Below are 21,281 nucleotides of genomic sequence, written 5' to 3' on the forward strand. Positions count from 1 at the left end.
ATTATTAGTAAAAATCATCATTTAATGCTAATAATTTTAGGGTTAAAGAACTAAAAATATGCTTTTTAAAGTTAAGGGATTAAAATAAAATCTTACATAAAGCTCAAGGACCAAATGAATATTTTAGCCTTTGTCATATTATATATATTCTTCAAGATTTTCTAGATCTAAGGCAAGTCATAGCTTCTTCTATATGCGTGTGCGCGTGCGTGTGTGTGTTTATATATATATATATATGCTATTTTTTATTTTTAATATAAGAACTAGTTTGATATTTAATTTAGTCTTAAATATAAGGTTTTAATCCACTATTTCCAGTATTTACTTATTTTGCCCTTATATAATCTCTATAATAGTTATATAATGGTTGATTCAAACATATATAATTAGTAAATATATTTTATGAAAGACAATATATATTTATTATAAATAATTAATTTAATTAATTTTTTTAATATTTTCAAATTAATCAACTAAGTTTTATATTAAGCAGTACACCTGACCAAAGATTTTAAAGACTATAGCAGTCATTGAATTGAGCGTGATGAGCGATCCAAGGGTCAATAATCATGGTTCAATGGTAGTCGGACACTCGGACTGACAATCATGATTAATTTAATATATTTTTAATTTTAATATGTTAAATATAGCATTAAACGGAATATTTTATATAATATTATTTTACAAAATTAAATTTATTGGATGATTTTAATTATTTTAACTATTTTATTGTCAAATATCACTTTATTAATATATAAAAATTGAAAGCAGGTTGTCTTCTCTTTCATTGAGCCAAAAATATACATTTTTATAATTATGAGATTTAACATTTGTATAATGCATACAACTATTTTAAAATTCATAGTTACATTATAAATATGCATATGTTCGCACACTTCACTTGTAGTTTAAATTTCATGCTTTCGATTCATATATAAATATATATATATATATATATATATATTCTAGTCAGTTCAAACTAGCTTCCGATTCCCCAGCTTTGCCAATCTTTTTCTGCTAATTTTGGATCGGTTAAATCCAATATTTACTGGACTATTTTTCGAAAGAAAAAACCCAATCATTTTAATGAGCGCTTGCATGAAAATATTTCTTTTGATGAGGACTTACTAGCTAAAACAATATAATATGACGCTATTATTACTTCTTTTACTAATACTGCCCCTTTTGTTTAAATTTTGCATTAGAAAACCGAATATGTCCTAAATTAAGTTTACTTATTCCCTTAAGACATACGATTCACAAGAAATACATAGGACCAGAAAAGCAGTCTGACAAACTCAATTATTTTTATATATTTTGGTATCTTTTATATGAGTTTTGTCAGCTTAATTGGTCCCTTTTTACCTTAATTGATTTAATTTATTTTATTTTGAATTATTATTTTTTAGGGGCAAAATTGTCATATTTTGGTTTAATTGTGACTAATTAATTTTTGAGGACAATTAATGCTACCTTATTTTTGAATTCTTGCTTGCAGGTTTTTGGAAGATTTTGAAAAATAAAAAATAAAAATAAGAAAATAAGAAAATATAATAAAAAAAATAATTTAAAAAAAAAGGGGAGCAAAACGTTGCGTTTTGCTCCCCCAACCTAATATACTACTCCCTCCGTTCCTTATTATAAGAGACATTTGATGCTTATGGCATGTTCCTATATATAAGAGACACTTAAAAGTTGTCTCTATTTTTTTGTGTTGATTTCCTGTTTTACCCATATTTATTATCTCCAACTCACACTCTCTCTCCTTCCCACTTTTCTTTCTTTTAATAATTTAATTGTTCTCTCTCATGCTCTCTCTCCTTATTAATGAGGGTATTTTTGGAAAAAAGATTATACTTTTTACACATTGATTGTTCTTAACTAATTTTAACTGTTTTTTTGAACAACGTAATTCGGTTATTCGTCTCTTATAATAAGAAACGGAGGGAGTAATAATCATCTTCAATTGGAGACGAGGGACGCCGAAGAAAAAAAGACGGAACAGAGCTGAGCGGCGGCAACGAACGGGTAGGCACACACGCAAGCGGCGCAGACGAAACAGAGCAACAGGGAGGGAGAACACGAGAATCATCATCATCGGCCACTTCACCTTCGTCTTCTCGGCTGATCTTGAACGCGGAACCAGTGACGGCCGTGCGAACAGGGTGAAGGATTTAGCTTGAGTATATCAGCGTCTTCTCCTTCTCGGTCTGACGACTTCGTAACATCTCTTTCATGGAAGCCTATAACAGAGCGTTGATTGCAGCATTTTTTATGGTAAACCGAGGCTAGACTTCATAATCTTCCAATTCAACAATAATGGCAGGAGCTTAGATCATCAAAGGGGAGCTTTAGTTGCTTTAATTTCCTGTCTAATAATTGTTTAACAATTCCTAGGTCTTAGGATAGTTATTCTAATTATTAGAAAATAATTGTATTGCTTAATCTGATTATATTTGGAGATTATTGTGACTGAATTATTGTTTAGTATTTGACATTGGGCTGTTTATAGTTTTGATCTCAATTATAATGTTGTGGTTATGACATTTGTATTGATTTTGGAATTAATATATTGTGATTTTCTAAGGTGGCTTAGAATTTTGGATCATATAGTCTCTTGCTAACTTTAATTCTGTTATTTTGGATTTAAGAGTTCTAATTAAGCATTGGTTTTTAGCATCCTTAATCTCATTTTACTATTCTGGTTGCAGTTAGTAAGTTGGGATTTTAGGAAAATATTTTGTAGCAACTCGAGGTGGCTCGGTTGTTGGATCAAAAGCTTAATTATAATTCTTAATTCATTGTTTTTAACTCCCACATCTTTTAGAGTGATGATTGCCTGCGTTGTTGAATTGGAGGATTGATTTTTATCAGTGTTATTTGTGTGTCTCATTTTCATTTCTTTAATCTCCATTCATTTTAATCACTTTTATATAAAAACAAAATTAAAAAGTATTTTAATTTCAATTTGATTCGTAGTATTTAATTAACAGCTTTTCAAAATCAAAAATCTCTTTTTATAGTTTAAGTTACTTGCATTCATTTACTAGGGTTTAATTTCGTTTTCGGCTCCTCAAAGTGAAACGACCCGAGTTGTGCAATATATTGCATTAATTCGGTTAATTTTTGAAGTAACCCCAAAGCGACAATTAAGGGCAGTTAAACTTCACAGTCTCATTCCCACCATTTTTCTCCTTTGGGAAAAGAATAAAATGGACTAAGTTCATGCATTTTTCTTATATATGTTCTATTTTTCAAAAAGAAGGCCAAACACGTGGTTTTTGGTAGGATTTAATTTGATTCTGTAAAGATTTTTACCATTATATGATTCGAATCCATTGCCTTCCCTCATTCACGCCATCCAAAAGATGATTTGGATTACACAAGATGTGAAAAATATCATTCATAAGATTAGTATCAAATTATCAAAATTTCAAATGATTTGTATTTCATAAACAAAACTAACCTCTCTTTTCTTTGCTCTTAGTTGAACCAATGTTGTGCTAACCTAGAGAACAAACGCACTTGTAAGCTTTCTCTGAAATTAAATATAGCCATATAGGTTAATCACTTTATTACTGGTTACGACACAAACGCTCGTAGTGAATGTGAGGCGGCAAACAATTCTCATAATTTCCAAACTTAGCTTTGTCAAGGTGGTTGGTTTATCATGTTTTCGTAACCTTCAAACCCACACTACCTAGCTACTCTACCCAAACTACTCCCTACCTTCCCACGTTTAGTCTTAGAAACTAAAATCTGGATGTTACAGTGGCTATGAGAAAAAGTTAAGAAAATGTTATAGTGGAATGAGTTGGACTAGTTTTGATTTAACAATGACATATGAGTTTTGTAGGACTTATATAGGGGTTGTGGAAACGTTGAGCCTATTGTGGGAGTTCATCAAGCATAAGGGATATATCATGAACCCTTGTGTCATTATCTTTTTTTTCTTTTTTGAAATAAAAGGGCAGGCATTAACAGTATGCAATTATAGTTAGAATCAAACCCATAATCTCCTACTTATAAAATAATCTTAATTTCTTGACACTAGACTACAAAGTCATTGGCCTTGTGCCATTACCTGATTAGTGGAGTTGCTATACGTGCGAAGAAAGGTGTACCTTCACGGGATCCGGCAGAAAGAGACATCATAATAATGGGGCATGAACTGACTCATAATGATTAATAAATTCTCTGTCTATTAAGTAAAGGAATTATGTGGCGGTCACAGATGACCATAATAATGTAAAGGAGATTAATCAATTGGTAATCAAATGATAATAAAAAAGGGTTAATGATGAGTTTATTTATGTTTTAAAGGGGATTTTGAAGGTTTTCGAAGAAGAAATAGGAAGGAAGAAAAGCTAAAAGGAAAAAAGAAAAAAATAATGGAAATCAACACAAGCTTATACATATGAAATCGCAAAAGGCATTATAAAATATAATGGCCAAAATGAAATAGAAATAGAGGGAGAACACTGGGAGAGTTGGGAGCAGCAATAGCGTTTCGTTCCGGAGGCATTAATTTTGGGATAGATCGTTGTGATTTGAAAAGATCAATTTCCACTCATTTCAACCTATCTGAATTCGAATTGGGTTGTTTGTGTCCGACTTGTATTACCTTTTTTTTGGGGGGGGGGTTTGTTATTGGAGGTCTAAAGGAGTGGATTGACGTTGGATTATGAAAGTAATTAAATTGTATTTAAACCGTTGAAACCTTGAAATTTTGATTTTTTCTTTTCCCCTTCATGAAACCCTAGCTTAAGTGCTGAAATTGGACTGATGGGTGGCAGGAGTCACACATCGAGAGGAACCTTGAAAAAGGAACCTTATACGGTATTGGGTTGAAGGACGGCGACGGTTAACTTTTGAGATACCGTTTTTCCGGATTGTGCTTGCTAGCGGGCTTGCGGATGTTGATAGATAGATAGATGGACGTTAAGGCTAACTTGGAAACAGAAATGGTCTTTGAGCATCCTATGTCTGTGTAGCCTACTATGGCCTTTAAACTTGAAACATGAGCTTTTTTGGTTTTTTTTTTAAACCCTATATTGTAAGTCGGCCTTTAAAAAAGTTCTAAACCTGCCAGGCAGCCTTTCGACCGCTTAGGTCTAAGCCATTAAAAAAAAAAAGCTTTCAATAGCTTAGGTCTAGGCCCAAAAAAATAAAGGTTTTTTTGTAGGCTCAAGCTTTAAACTCCGTTACATGCTCAGGCCTATTTGGCTAAAGCTTGACTTGACCTCATCTTTTTTAATCTTTACCAAGACTCTTTAGTAATAATGACTATTTCCTGTCTTTAATATAAAAATTTGTTTGATTTTTATTTTAATTCTAAATATAAGACTCAAATTTACTTTATCTCTTATATTTATTTATTTATTTTCTAAAATAGTCTTTGTAATAATAGTAGTTCTAGCCAATACACTTGATTAGTAAAGATATTTTAGAAAAAACAAATATTTATTATAAATAATTAACTTAACTAATTTTCTTAATATACTCAAATTAGTTAACTAGCTTCTAGTTAATACACTTGATTAGTAAAGATATTTTAAAAAAATAAATATTTATTATAAATAATTAACTTAACTAATTTTCTTAATATACTCAAATTAGTTAACTAGCTCCTAGCCAATACACTTGATTAGTAAGGATATTTTAGAAAAAAAAATATTTATTACAAATAATTAACTTAACTAATTTTCTTAATATACTCAAATTAGTTAACTAGCTCCTAGCCAATACACTTGATTAGTAAGGATATTTTAGAAAAAATAAATATTTATTACAAATAATTAACTTAACTAATTTTCTTAATATACTCAAATTAGTTAACTAGCTCTGATATTAAGAACAGGAGGTGGTACATTTTTTTTGGAGCTCCTATTAATTCTCTCTGAGGAATACAATACAATTAGATGAGGCATTATGAATTGCAATTTAAAGTAGGGAGGACTATTATAAAGTTTGAGGAATGAAAATAATTACTAAAAAATTTTAATAACAATATAACAGCATGTAATAACAAGTTATAGTATAAGGAATGACATCTGTCCATTTATCACTTGGACTTATTTTGGTAATTATTTTCATTTCTAAGGATTTCATAGTAATCATCCCTTTAAAATAGTTTTTAAAAAAAGTTGGTTAATAGGTATGTTGTTATTCATTCTTAGGATCACACGTATATATATTAATTATGCAAATTCGTGTAGGCAGGAGTTTTAAAGAATGAACGGAAAAGGAAAAAGTGAAGAAATATCATAATATATAAAAGAATCCCATGTACCTTGTGATAGAAATCTAGTTTGCACAATTAATTAGTCAGAAAACACTGCTTGTTCACGTCATTTCATCACTTCTTCATAGGGAGTTGTCCAATAAACACAAAAATTTCCAAGATCATGATCTCCTTCCAAGTTTACTTTGCTTCATGTAAATTGAACAACTAACGAGTTATCCAGAAGAGTATTTTGCATCTAAAATACTTTAATTAGGACGGAAACTTAATTAACATTACTTTTTTTAAAAAATAATAATTTCATAAAATTCTTACATATTTAAACAATTAGAGCATTAATTAATGTGATGGTAAAAAAAAAGTGCATTAATTAACGGATCAACTTAATCTTAACTATCATTTCAGAAACTTAATTATGATTTTTCAAAAATAATAATTATCCAAAATAAACGTGTTAAACAGTGAGTTTCTGAATTTATCTGCATGCCAATGTATATTCAATTTAGCATTTTCTAAGACAAGACCCCTGGAAGAATTATTACAGTTTAACTTTTTGTCGCCTTTTAAGAATTGTGACGCATCACGTGCTAATAAAGCAAACGCAAAACCAGAAACGAACAAACCCACATACAGTAACAACAATCATTACAGTGAACACGCTTAGAACATCGAATCAGAACCGCAATTACCAGTAGAAAATTCAACAACGTAAAAAGATCTTCTCCTATGGTCGGCTTAAGTATTTAAGTCATGCTTCATGTTTTTTTAATTTCTATTTTTATGGTTATGTTTTTCGTGTCTATCACAGACCCTGAACTGCTGTGTGTGTGTGTATATATACACACACTTACTGGATTGCCAATTCGCATATAAACCAAGAAACGCCTCTTAGAAAGGAGAAAAAAAGAGAGTTTTTAATTTGAGTGTTTTGAAATGGAAAACTTCCCAGTAATCAACTTGGAGAAACTTAATGGCGAGGCGAGGCAGGCTACGATGGAAAAAATTAATGACGCTTGCGAGAGTTGGGGATTTTTTGAGGTATATATACATGTTTGCTTGTATTTTTATTATCTATTTTTTAAACTATGGTGGCTATTATTAAATAAATCTCATTGTTATTCTTGTAGTTGGTGAACCATGGGATAGCCCATGAACTTCTGGACACAGTGGAGAGGTTAAATAAAGAGCATTATAGGAAATGCATGGAAAGAAGGTTTAAAGAGTTTGTAGCAAGCAAAGCCCTAGAAGGTGTTGAAGCTGAAATTAAGGACATGGATTGGGAGAGCACCTTCTTCTTACGTCACTTGCCTGACTCAAACTTATCTGAAATCCCCGATCTTACTGAAGAATACAGGTCAAAAATCAAACTAAACAAAACAAACATGTGTTATATACATATTACTATATGCACATGCGTATGTACATAGTCTGAACTATATAAATTCAAATTAAATGCAGGAAGGTGATGAAGGAATTTGCAGAAGAGATACAGAAACTTGCAGAGGAGCTGCTGGACTTGTTTTGTGAGAATCTTGGACTAGAGAAGGGTTATCTCAAGAAGGCTTTCCGTGGATCAAGAGGACCAAATTTTGGCACAAAAGTTGCCAACTACCCTCCTTGCCCTAACCCTAATCTCGTGAAAGGTCTTCGTGCCCATACCGATGCCGGCGGCATCATCCTTCTCTTCCAGGATGATAAGGTTAGTGGCCTCCAACTTCTCAAGGATGGCCAGTGGATTAATGTGCCTCCCAAGCGTCACTCCATCGTCATCAATCTTGGAGACCAAATAGAGGTAATAAATCATACATTCCCTCTAATCTTTGGTATAAGAAGTAGATATATAACAAATTTTTGGATATTAAGAAAATTGGTTAGATTAGTTATTTATAATAGACATATATTGATTTCTCTAGAATACTCTTTTTAATCATATGCATTTTAACTATAAAGTTGGTTGCATCAGATTTGTGCAATGCAGTAACTAACTTTGATCCTTGATGGTACTTTCGTTTTTTCTTGAACAGGTAATCACAAATGGGAAGTACAAGAGTGTGGAGCATCGTGTGATTGCACAAACTGATGGTACTAGGATGTCTGTTGCTTCATTCTACAATCCAGGAAGTGATGCCGTTATATTTCCGGCACCGTCATTGATGGAAGGAAAGGAAGAAGAGACCAACGGGAAGATTATTTATCCAAAATTTGTGTTTGAAGATTACATGAAGCTTTATGCTGCTCTCAAGTTTCAAGCAAAAGAGCCAAGATTTGATGCCATGAAAGCTGTGAGTTCCAGTACCACCGCAACAGCTTAAGGAGGGAAATCACTATTTAGTGATTTGGGAATGGGAAAATAATTAAGGAATAATATACACAAGAATAAAAGAAAAAGCTTAGAACCTAGACCTTTTAATTATACACATTCTTGCTATTGTGGGTGTTGATTTTTGATTGCTTGCACTTGTGTCAGTGATAAACTCAATCAATAAAATTGCAATCTCTTCTTTTTTGGTTGGTCAAATTAAGAGCTCGTCTAATGAATATAATAATCTAATAAAAATTTGAAGTTATGCTTCTAAAAGATAAACATGTTTTCCCTACATCGAATGAGATTTTGAGGAATTAATTAAGATTCGGTTCATCTGCAAACTCATCATATTTGACCATGTTGACTTGCAACCCGTGTTCCAAGCAGCTTTCGAAAGGAATGTTTTTAAGTTTTTTGGAGGTTGGTCACTTTCATAACATTTTGTTCCAAACGAAGGAGAGAGAGTGCTATTTTTCACTTAATTTTATTGATCCAAAATGTGGGCAAACTTGATGGGAAAAGTTTTCATCACTTGATGATCTCTCTTGCAAATGACATCTTCATAGCCATGGGGATTGGGAGTCTTGATGTAATGATCACCCTCACTAATACAGCGAATAAAGAATGGAAATACTGGAGATCAAGCACATAAATGAAACTAACTGTAGCCCTCTATTGAAATTCATGAAATAAGCACATACATTAGTAGCCCATATAAGCCACAAGTCTAAAATTTTTCAACGACTTGGGCCTCTATAGTTTCTGGACCCATTCCTTTCCCAACCCATATTTTCTATGGGCCCATAATAAAATTTGGGATCATTTGTCAAATTATTTTGCTTCCACATTCTTCATGAAATCTTCCCAAGTTCTGCAAAAGGAAAACCACTTTTAAGATACCTATAATTTTCTTCAATTTTTAATTTGATGCCTGTTAGCTTTTCTTTTCATATTAAATTATTCACTTTTACTTTCTTAACACAATTAATTTTTGCATATGGTCTAATAATGTTAATAGAGTTATAGAGATTAATGGCGTTAAAAGAGTAAGATTAAAATATTAAATAAGGAGTAAAAACACACAGCTACTAAATTAAAAATGGAAGGAAACCATATATGCCTCAAGAATAGTTTCCCCTGCAAATTTTCCCAGTATCTGAAGAGGTGCTAGAACTACAAACCATAAGTAGGTTTGAGGCAGTTGTTAAAGCTCACAATATACATATACTGGTTTGATGGTTTATAAGCAGAAATACATTTCATAAAAGCCCGAATGAAAAATTCGAGGACTTGACAAAAACGAAAGAACAGGAAAAGAGTGGTGAGGGAAATAGATTGAACAAATTCGTTTGGTTCTAATAAAGAAAATAATGTCAGAAATTGTTCAGAAAACTTTGGCCAAAACCCCAAAAATAAAAAAACTACTCAATTCGATTCTCTTGATATTTATTCATGTTCATTACGTTTTCATTTTGTACGGTTAATTTTTCTTTTACCATTCTTCAAGTTGACTACTCTTTTCCCAAGTTGCCTTCGTTGAGTGGATGATCTTTAAGTAAGTCCACGTCTTATTTGTTCGGCTCCCCACTCTCTCAATTAGATCAAATCTTTCTTGGCTTTTTTGTTCGTTTGTTTTTTGGGTATGTATTTCAGCTCATCTGCTATTAAATGCTTGGTTCAGTGAGTCTTCGCTCAATATGAGAAGTTTCAAATTTGCCATCTCTATTATGAATTTGATTTGACTTGTGGGTCAAACAAAGAATATCATGATGATTTGAAATTTAAGGGGCTGTTATGGTTGGTCGCAGGTGTGCATAGTAATCCTCAATGTATTATCATAAATAGTTTGTTTGGTTGGACTTAATGATAGTGAAAAAAGTTACATTGGTAATAAAGATTGCATATTTTTTGGTATTGTCTATTCACAGGAGATCTCTAATGAATACTCTATGCAGGAATGCAACCTTTATAAAATGTCTACTTTGTCCTTACTAAACTAGGTAAAAAGACAATATTTTACCCTCAAAATAATAAATTGTGAATCATCATCAAAAGCCCTACTACGCAGAAGCTTCACAGGGAGGTTTATAAGCATTTTCCCAACGCATCTAATTTCAAAGGATTTCATCAGAAGTCGATAAATTCTCCCCCCCCCCTTTTGGCGGAGCAACAAAGCTGATAGCTTGTCACTATCCAAACTTCATATGAATGATACAAAAAGCCTATCAAGTTGCAGAAATGAGAGAATAGGTAAACCTGGGAGAAAAAAAGGAGCAAAATGCAAGAAGGAATAACACATGAAAAAATCCATAAAGAGACAACTTTGAATTTGATAATGATGAAGTACAAAGATGCATATTGTCTTAGCGAAGAGAGAGGAACTTTACCAGGGTACTCCTTTCTCTCTCTCCCTCTTTTGACTCTTCAGAGGTGGTGGGAGCTCCTCTCGTCAGTTGGGCAAGCAGTTTTCAAGGGATCTCCCTCCCCGGCTTTGACTGGGGGAGGACATGTCCATCTTTGTGTTGTTGTTTGTCTTTCTTTGCATCTCCTTGGATTTTTGATGGCGGTATCTTTGGTTTACGTGGTATTAACCAGGCCTGGGGCCTCCAATGGCATGAGATCTCTCATGGTGGCTTTGATTCGTGTTTTTGGGGGTTTGGGTTCAGATGATAATGATCCTACTCCTTTATTGCTACATCTTTCAGAAGATCATTGTCGGTTATTGGTGGCAACGAATTCAAAGGATACACGACCATTTTGTTTGCTAGGCAATCGTTGGTAAGGAGCTCTTCTCTCCTTTTTCATCCTTTTTGCTGGTGGTTGTGGGTGTTTCTGCTTCTATAAGGTCTTCTCTTGGAGATTCTTCTTCAAGCAATCTAGTTGTGTTCTTGCCAACAAGGGATGGGTCCTTTAGGGGTGGTTCTTTGAACCCCTACCTTTTTCCATGGAGCTGCTGCCGGAGATTCTTTATAAGTCTTCTTTGAATTTTCTTGTTCTCTTGGGCATCTTTCCTTTTTGCAAACCTTTGGTTGTTATTGGGCTTTGTACTTGTCTCTTGGATATTAATGAAAGTTCTGCTTTCTGGTTAAAAAAAAAAAAAAAAAAAAAACCTACGAGAGAAGAATCATAAAGCGAGAACCCATAAAAAACAAGGGCAGACCATTAATTCGGTTAGAAAATTGTCCTCCACTGAGAGAGGAATTATGGAGCCAGGTTGGAATCTTGAAGAAGCTTTTCTGAGCATTTAAGGGTTTGAATTATTACTAAGGGAAAGTACTTTTACAATATATTAATTTTGGATAATTATTAAAAAAAATAACTAATTGCACCCCTCTTAAAAAACAAACCAAGCAGTATCCTTGTTATTAATATTACATTACATTTTCATTGCATTGCATTACATTGCTAGGCGCAATGGAATTGAGGGAAACGGACCCTAAATTTGGCTATTCTTTATACATTTAGCTCATTAACTAGCAACAACTAGTAATTCATTTTTTTTAAAAAAAAAAATTGCAACGGGAAAATCTGTCGCAAATTGAATTTATGACGGATTTTGCTGGCGCACGGCTGCTGATTTTAATGCGGTTGTCACAAATTTTCTTGCTACGGATTTTATGAAACATCATAGTTTACACTTTTTTTTGGACAAAAACATAGTTTACTGTTTTTGGTAGGTTTTTCAATTTATTTATTTGAAATTCAAATTGTGATTTACCTAGGTGGACCCGGAATTTGGCAAGACAATGCAACTTTTGTTGTTAACAAAGATCAAGAATGCAATTTTAATTGTTCACATTGATCGCCTTCTATGTTTGCGTTTGGGCAAGTATACGTGTTTTCTGAATAGCTTTTGTTTAAAATTATCCCATAAAGAAAAAATAATAATAATTTCAGGTTTCAAATTATAAATGACTGGGAAAACATTCATACTTCAAATTTTTTCAGACAAATACATAGACATCCACTTTTTTTTTTTAATGAAAAGCAAAAATGATATTAGTAATTAAGCACAATTAGTTTCTTCATATATGATATAATTTGCAAAGGAATTATATATATATATTAACTGCTCTCTTATTATTAAGATTTTTTTATAATTATTTTATGAAAAAATTAATCTTTTGGTCCTTCAAATTTTAACCCACTTATAACTCAGTCCCTCAACTATAATTTAGTGTAACTCAATCTATGAACTTTTACTTTGCTTGTAACCCAGTCTTTAATCTTTTCACATTTACTAATTTAATTTTGATCATACATAATTTATTTTTAAATAATTGTCCTACATGGAAAAAAAATTATTTAACACCATTAAAAATTTCACACATGTCATCCAACTTAGCTCATATGTATTTAATTAATATTTTAAGGGGAAAAAAAATAAGCTCATCGTCTTCTCCTTCCTCCTCACCGTTCCAGATGAATTTAGATGCTATACATTTGCATGTGTGTCTCTGGAAAGTTAATGAGGAAAAATAGACTCCAGGAGAGAGGGAAGAAGTGGATGTGACTCTGTCTATAATTGAAAGATTAACTTATAAGTGAATTAAAATTAAAAGGACCAAAAAATTAAATTTTTTTCCCTTTAAGACCTCATAATAATTTTTGGTCCTATTTATAGGTACTGAGAGAAATTTTTTGTATGGATGTACAATTTTACCCCTAATTTATTATCGTGTTGACTTTGTTTATATAAGGTATAACGTATATTAAACAGAAATAAAGCTATAAAGTTATTAAATTTTAAATGAGAGTTAATGAAGTTCAAGATTTTACTTGGTTTATGTAAAATATGCTAGAAGTCCCTTATAAATAGGATCAAAGGAGTATTTCTTTGGAATAGTAAAAAAATTGGTTTATAGGTGCATTATTATACATTAGTTACCCCCACCGAAAATACATTTACACGTACATATATTAATTAATTATGCAAATTCAGATAGGCAGGAGTTCTAAAGAATGAACGTGAAGGAAAAAAGTGAAGAAACATCATAATAAATAAAAGAATCTCACGTCCCTTGTAATAGAAATCTAATTTGCACAATTAATTGGTCAGAAAGTACTGCGTGTTCATGTCATTTCATCACGTCTTCTCATAAGAAGTTGTTCAATAAACACGAAAATTTCCAAGATCATGATCTCCTCCCAAGTTTACTTTTCTTCATGTAAATTGAACAACGGGGGAGTTATTATCCAGAGGATAACACGTACATTTTATTGAAAACGTGTAAGTGGCAAAGAAAATACTTTAATTAGAGGGAAACTTAATTATTATTATCTTTTTAAAAAAATAATAATTTCATAAAATCGTTGCATATTTAAACAATTTGAGCATTAATAGATCCGCTTCATATTAACTGTCATTTCAGAAACTTAATTATGATTTCTCAAAAATAATAATTATCTCTTTACTACACTGCACAAGAATACTTGAAAAGCAACATTCAATGTTGCAGAATGTGAGTGGCCTATGGAGGAGGAAAATTATTGCGCTGGTCAACTCTTTAACAGCAACAAGGCGTTCAATTTGTATTACCCAACTTTTTATAAGTTTTTCAACAACATCTACCTCAAAATAAAAAAAAAATTCTCATATCAAATATGTATGATTTTTTAAATCTGGTTCAAAATCTAAAAGAATAAAAAGTCTAACCCTTACTCACTATTTTGATCATAACTTTAAAATTACAAATAATTTTTCAATAGATCTCGTTACATTATAAATTAGACTCAAGGAGCTTAGCCTAATTTGAACTTAGGTTGAGAAAGTTATATCTAATTGAAAATTACTCTGTTCAGTGTATCCAAAATAGAATGTAACAGTGTGTTTGAGTAAGATGCAATAAAATTCAAATTTTGTACGAAAGTTAAAATGTATCGTGCATGAATTCCAATTTGTTTATACAAATTCCAATTTACATCAATAAGTCCATAGTTGAATTTTAAGCTACGACAACAAAATGAGTACATTTAAATTTGATGCAAGCGAATTTAAATTTTTTTTTTTGTGTAGATTCGAATTTGATAGAAGAACATTTGAATTTTCAGCATCAAAGACGATTTTGCTTACTTCTTTCCTAATCATATTGAAGCTTAAATTTTATTAGACATAACTTTATCAATTTAAATATAAATTAGACAAATGAGTATCACTAAAAGGCTATTTAACTCTGGTTTTCAATGAAATAAAAATCCATTCAAAAATTTGAATTTGATCCACCTCATGGCTTGGAAATGAGAAGTTTTGAGTAGAAAGTGAAAATCCAAATTGGTAGAGGTGACGAGAAATATAATGACAAAAAACAGATCATTAGAAACATTCACAATCACAAGCATTTGAAAGGAGTTGCTACCAGAGAATATTGGAAAGAAGTATAATGACAAAAAATAAACGCCATATTTGCATTTATATTTATATTTTTTATTATTGTTATTTATTTTTTGAAAAATTAATGTTTAGAGTATTTTTTATGAAAATATATGATGATTTTTACATTTATATTGATTATTTATATTTATTTATTTAAATTATAATTCATCATATTTTTTATTAATTTAAAATTTTGGATTATTGAATTTTTTAATAATATTATTATTCTTTAATGTTAAAAAGCATTTTTTATTTAATAATTTTTTTCATTAAGGGTAACTTGGTAAATTGCATAATTTTCTAACCTATTTTCATCCAACCAAATGTAAAATTTTTCATTAACCCATTTTTTATTCCAATGCTTACCAAACATGCAATCATTCAGAAATTTTTCATTCCATTCCTTTCCATTTCAACCAATTCTTCCTACCAAACAAGCCCTAATGTCTCAAGGAAGGAATATAATAACTGAAAAGTCCTATAATAGCTTAGTAGCATGCCATAACAAATTTCAATGCAGAAAATAATAATAGATTTATGTTGCTTAGTAATTACATTTCTTTTTTTAGAGAACTCCAAGTAATTCTCTCTGTAAAGAATAAAATTTAATTAGATGAGACATTACGATTAGTAATTTAAAGCAGGGAGAATTGTTGTAAAGTTTGCGAAAGAATATAATTACTAAAAAGTTTCAATAATACTAGAGTAGTATGTAATAACAAGTCATAGTGTAGGAAAATGACAACTACTCACTTATTATTTAACCTTTTTGGTAATTATCTTTTTCTTAGGACTTTATAGTAATTCTCCTTTTAAAATAGTAAAAAAAAAAATTTGGTTAATTGGTACTACTTCTGGTCCTTGATATAAAGGCTAGTTGACTAATTTGAGTAGATTAAGAAAACTAGTTAAGTTAGTTATTGATAATAAATATGTGTTGTCTTCCATAAAATATCTTTACTAATTATGTGTATTAGTTATAACTACTATTTGATGAAACCTTTAATATGTTCAACTATTACAAGGATTGCCTTGAAAAAGAATTGATAAATATTAGACATAAAATGAATTAAAATCTTATATTTAAGATCAAATTGAATGTTAAAGTAGCTTTTATATTAAAAACCGAAGGTAATATATTATTATATACTCCTCTAGTCCTTAATATAAGACCTATTTAACTAATTTATTTAGATTAAAGAAATTAGGTAAGTTACTTAATTATAAGAAATATGATATGTTTTCTTAAAACACCATAATCATCTTCCTTAATATCCTCTTTCTCTCTCTTCTACTTGATTATGGTTGAAGGAAATCTATAGAGGTAATTTAGAAAAAATTGATAAATTAATAAATAAATCTTATATTTAAAACTAAAATTAATTTAATAATTAAGTCTTTATGTTAAGGATCAGAATAGTATTAATTACCTCTATCAAAAATACATTCATACATACATATATTAATTAATTATGTGACAAACTCAATTATTTTTATATATTTTGATATCTTTTATATGGGTTTTGTCAACTTAATTAGTCCCTTTTGACCTTAATTGATTTAATATGTTTTATTTTGAATTATTATTTTATAGGGGCAAAATTGTTATATTTTGGTTTAATTGTGACTAATTGATTTTTGAGGATAATTAATGCCACCTTATTCTTGAATTTTGTTTGCAGGTTTTTAGAAGATTTAAAAATAAAAATGAAAATTTAAAAGAAGAAGAAGAAGAAGAAGAAAAAATATAATAAAAAAATAATTAAAAAAAAGGGGAGCAAAACGCTGCGTTTTTCTCCCCAACCTAATATCCAATAATCATCTTCATATTGGACAGGAGGGACGCTGAACGAGCTGTGGGCGGCGAAAAAAAGAAAAAAAAAGCAGAGAGAGATTCAGCGTGAACAAACAGAGGTCCTTCCATCGGTCCAGTCCATCATCAACGGCGCCACTTGAAGTTAATTGTCCTTAATTTGTCGCTTTGGGGTTACTCTAAAAATTAACCAAATTAATGTAATATAGTGCACAATCCGGGTCGTATTTACTTTGAGGAGCCGAAAATGAAATTAAATCCTAATAAATAAATGTAAGTAACCTAAACTCTAAAAAGGATTTTTGATTTGATAATTGCTAAGTAAACACCTTGAATTAAATTGAAATTAAAATATTTTTTTTGGTTTTTATATGAAAATGATTGAAATAAATTGAAGATGAAAGAACTAAAAATGAAACACACAAATAACAATGATAATAATCAATTCTCCAATTCAACAATGCAGGCAATTATCACTCTAAAAGATGTGGGAGTTAAAAACAATAAATTAAGAATTATAATTAAGCTTTTAATCTAACAATCGAGCCACCTCGAGTTGCCACAAAATATTTTCCTAAAATCCCAACTTACTAACTGCAACAGAATAGTAAAATGGGATTAAGGATGCTAAAAACCAATGCTTAATTAGAATTCTTAAATCCAAAATAACAGAATTAAAGCTAGCAAGAGACAATATAATCCAAGATTCCAAGCCACTTCAGAAAATCACAATATATTAACTCCAAAATCAATACAAATGTCATAACCACAACATCATAATTGAAATCAAAGCTATAAACAACCCAATGTCAAATGTTAAATAATAATCCAGTCACAATAATTTCTGCAGATAATCAGATTTAACAATACAAAATTTTCTAATAATCAGAATAACTATCCTAAGACCTAAGAATTGTTAAACAATTATTAAACAGGAAATTAAAGTAACTAAACTCCCCTTTGATGATCCGAACTCCTGCCATTATTGTTGAATTAGAGAATTATGGAACCTTAGCCACGGATTGCCACAAGGAATGCCATATTCAATACTCTATTGCAAGCTTCCATGGAAGAACAACAGCGTGAATCCTTTCCTCCGTCGTCAAGCTCGTGCTGTCTAGTTGCTCTGTTCTGTTCGCTGATCTGGTTCACGTCTCCCTGTTCACGCCCCACTCTGTTCCTTGTCTCTCATCCAGTGCCGTCAAGACTCTGTTCGCGTGAGTCCCAGGTCCTTGTGTGTGCGTCCTCTGGTTCAAGAATGAAGATGAATAATGCCGTTATATCTCCTTCCGCCAAGCCCCCCTCGCGTTTTCTTTCCTTGTTTTTTTTTTTTCTTTTCCCACGCCGTCGGCTCCGTGTTGCGTCTTGCTTGTGTGTCCGCCTCCAGCTCTGTCTCGTCCCCCTCGCTTGTGTCTCTCTGTCCGGATGAAGAAGATGGTAATATTAGATATTAGGGATGGAGCAAAACGCAGCGTTTTGCTCCCCCTTTTATTATTTTATTATTTTTCTTTTTTTAATTTATTTTTTTCTTTTCTTTTCTTTTTATTTTTAATTTTATTTTTTTTTATTTTCAAAATCTTCCAAAAAGCTGCAAGCAAAAATTCAAAGATAAGGTAGCATTAATTGTCCTAAAAAATCAATTAGTTACAATTAAACCAAAATATGACAATTTTGCCCCTATAAAATAATAATTCAAAATAAAACATATTAAATCAATTAAGGTCAAAAGGGACTAATTAAGTTGACAAAACCCATATAAAAGATATCAAAATATATAAAAATAATTGAGTTTTTCAACTCCCCCACACTTAACCTTTTGTACTCCTAGGCAAAACATCATTAAAGAAGAATCCAATAGAGACACTCAATGCAAGCAAACATAAAACTAACTAAGCATGAATGTGCAATTAACTCAAGCAACCTTTATTCTTAACTAATTAACAATCATAGAATACTTCAGTGCAAAGAAATTAACACAAGAAACATAGCAGGATAAAGGAAGAGAAACATAATAGAGCTCACATAGGGTATAAGTGTTTCACTCATCTCTTAAATAGGATAAATTTCACTCAATCCACCTAGATTAGCACCTACCATAAGCTTGTAGAGATTCTAATATCTCCACCACTAACATGCCTTAGACTCATGATCAAGGGACTTGAAGGGTTGTAATGTTGGAAAGCAAGGTCAAATGAATGAAATGGACTAACAAGTGAAATGCATGGGTAGTAAATAATCAACTCAAAGTGAGCTAAAGTACAATCATGAAACAACACCAATGTGCAGATTTTAACCTTTTGAGACAGAAATCCTTGCTCTTCAAACCACCATGGAATGTCTTATTTCAAATTTATTCTTTTGTTGCAACTTATTTTCTTTTTTTTTTTATAACTTTTTTCTTTGACTTTTTCTAAACATTTTCTTCTCTTTCTTGCCTTTTTCTATCTCTTTTTTTTTTGCTTTTTTTTTTGTTTGGCATCCAAACCCAAGAAGGCAAAGATATAGACATTAATGATGTACTTTTCAAAATAAAAAACCAAATGTAACTTATGCAAAACACTTGCTAAAAAAATGAATGGAATGAAAGTGAAGGCTCAAAGGGGTGAACAAAGGTTAAATGAAGTGATTTGTGTTTGGGTAAAGGTTTAGAAATGAATGCCCCTATCATCTTCACAAATCTAGGTATTAGTGCAGCTTTGAAAAAGAATCTAGACAAGTTCTAGAGGTTAACCAAAACTAGATGAAAATCACACAAGATGAGAAAATATATGGCTCAACAATCCTTCCATCAAGGCTTTCTCCAAGATGTTTCCTCCTTAAGGATCAAGCTATGAAACAAAGTTAATAACACTGCACTAAAGGCATTCTACTATGCTAATAAACTAAGAACAGAAATCACTTAAATCAAATGCAATCAAACTCAACCGTGCAATATTCACAAGCATTGTGCAAAAGGATTTTAAAAGAGATGCCCAAGGATTACAAAAGTCAAAATTCAGCAACAGAGAAAACAGCAACTCGCCCATACAGCAGTGCAGAACACTGAGACGAATGAAAACAGGAGGACATAGAAACTAGCAGCAAAATTCCCAAGCAAGAATCACTCTCAAATCATGCGATGCAATTCAGAAATCAACCAATAAGGCAAAGAAGATAACAATTATAGCAGCAATACTTAAGAAACAGGTGTAAATCCAAAGGCAAAAATTTTTTTTTTCAAGAGAAAGCTCAACAACTCAACAACAATCCCTCCCCCACACTTGATCAACACATTGTCCTCAATGTAAGAAAAACAACATCATCTTAACCTAAACTCTCAGGTGAAGTGGAAGTTGTGAAGTCCGATTTGAAACCGAAGCACAACACGTCACTATCACGAAGAAGGGAGAAGGAGAGGTAGGATAAGATAATGTGAAATGAAAATAGACAAGTATAAATCAAGTGATCAGAAGAGATGGCAGAATTAAGAGGAAACAAAACAAACAACTACTAAACAGAAATAAACAGCTACAACTACAACTACTGGAAAAGATCCCTCCCCCACACTTACTCCTAACTATCTCAGCAAACAGATATCACCAGCAATACAACAGAAAGTAAAAGAGTAGGGTGGAAGGGAACAACCGGGTGATCAGGGGGGTCTTTGATCCTCGTGGTAGTGCTTCAACAGATGGCCGTTGACTTGTGAAGTTATACCGGTCTCCTCATCTACAAGCTCTACCGTGCCAAAGGGATATACTTTAGTAACTCTAAACGGACCTTCTCACTTGGTGACAAACTTCCTGGGCATCAGCTTCAATCGGGCTTTAAACTTCAGAACCTTGTCACCTTCATAAAACTGCTTCCTCAGAATCTGTTTGTCATGAATCATTTTCAGCTTGTCATTGTAGATTCTGGCATTGTCATAGGAGTCAAGTCTTATTTCTTCAAGTTCTTGGAGTTGCATCTTCCGATTGACTAGTGAAGATTCGAGATCTGCATCACATGCCTTGATTGCCCAATAAGATTTGTGCTCGATCTCCATAGGTAGATGGCAAGCCTTGCCATAGAGCAACCAGAAGGGTGACATGCTTATAGGGGTCTTGTAGGCAGTCCTATAAGCCCAAAGAGCTTCCTCAAGCCTTTCACTCCAGTCCTTACGGGATGGTTTCACGATCTTCTCAAGTATTCGTTTCACTTCCCGGTTAGAGACTTCAGCTAACCCATTCGTTTGAGGGTGATAAGGAGTGGCCAGCTTGTGATTGACTCCATGTTTAGCCAATAGAGACTTGATGGTCCTGTTGCAGAAGTATGTTCCTTGGTCACTGATGATTGCTCTTGGAATGCCATACCTGCAAAAGATATGAGAACGTAAAAACTTGGCAACAGTAGAAGCATCATCTTTCTTAGTTGGCACTGCCTTTACCCATCGAAACACATAATCTACTGCAAGTAATATGTATGAAAACCCAAAAGACGAAGGGAAGGGACCCATAAAATCCATGCCCCACACATCAAAGATTTCACAAAAAATGCATAGGTCTTAGAGGCATCTCATGCTTCCTAC

At 31.9% G+C, this 21,281-nt stretch overlaps 1 protein-coding gene across 1 annotated transcript; it reads left to right on the forward strand.

Annotated features, from left to right (window-relative positions):
• Positions 1–7,177: 7,177 nt before the first annotated feature.
• Positions 7,178–8,556, forward strand: LOC114750265 (1-aminocyclopropane-1-carboxylate oxidase 3-like). The gene is made up of 4 exons (XM_028938834.1): positions 7,178–7,282; positions 7,372–7,598; positions 7,703–8,036; positions 8,269–8,556. Exons 1-4 carry the CDS (start codon positions 7,178–7,180, stop codon positions 8,554–8,556), a joined length of 954 nt encoding a protein of 317 aa, XP_028794667.1.
• Positions 8,557–21,281: the final 12,725 nt, after the last annotated feature.

This window comes from Neltuma alba, unplaced genomic scaffold (assembly GCF_004799145.2).
Source record: "Neltuma alba isolate B1F8T4 unplaced genomic scaffold, ASM479914v2 tig00006401_pilon, whole genome shotgun sequence".
Lineage (NCBI taxonomy): Eukaryota > Viridiplantae > Streptophyta > Magnoliopsida > Fabales > Fabaceae > Neltuma > Neltuma alba.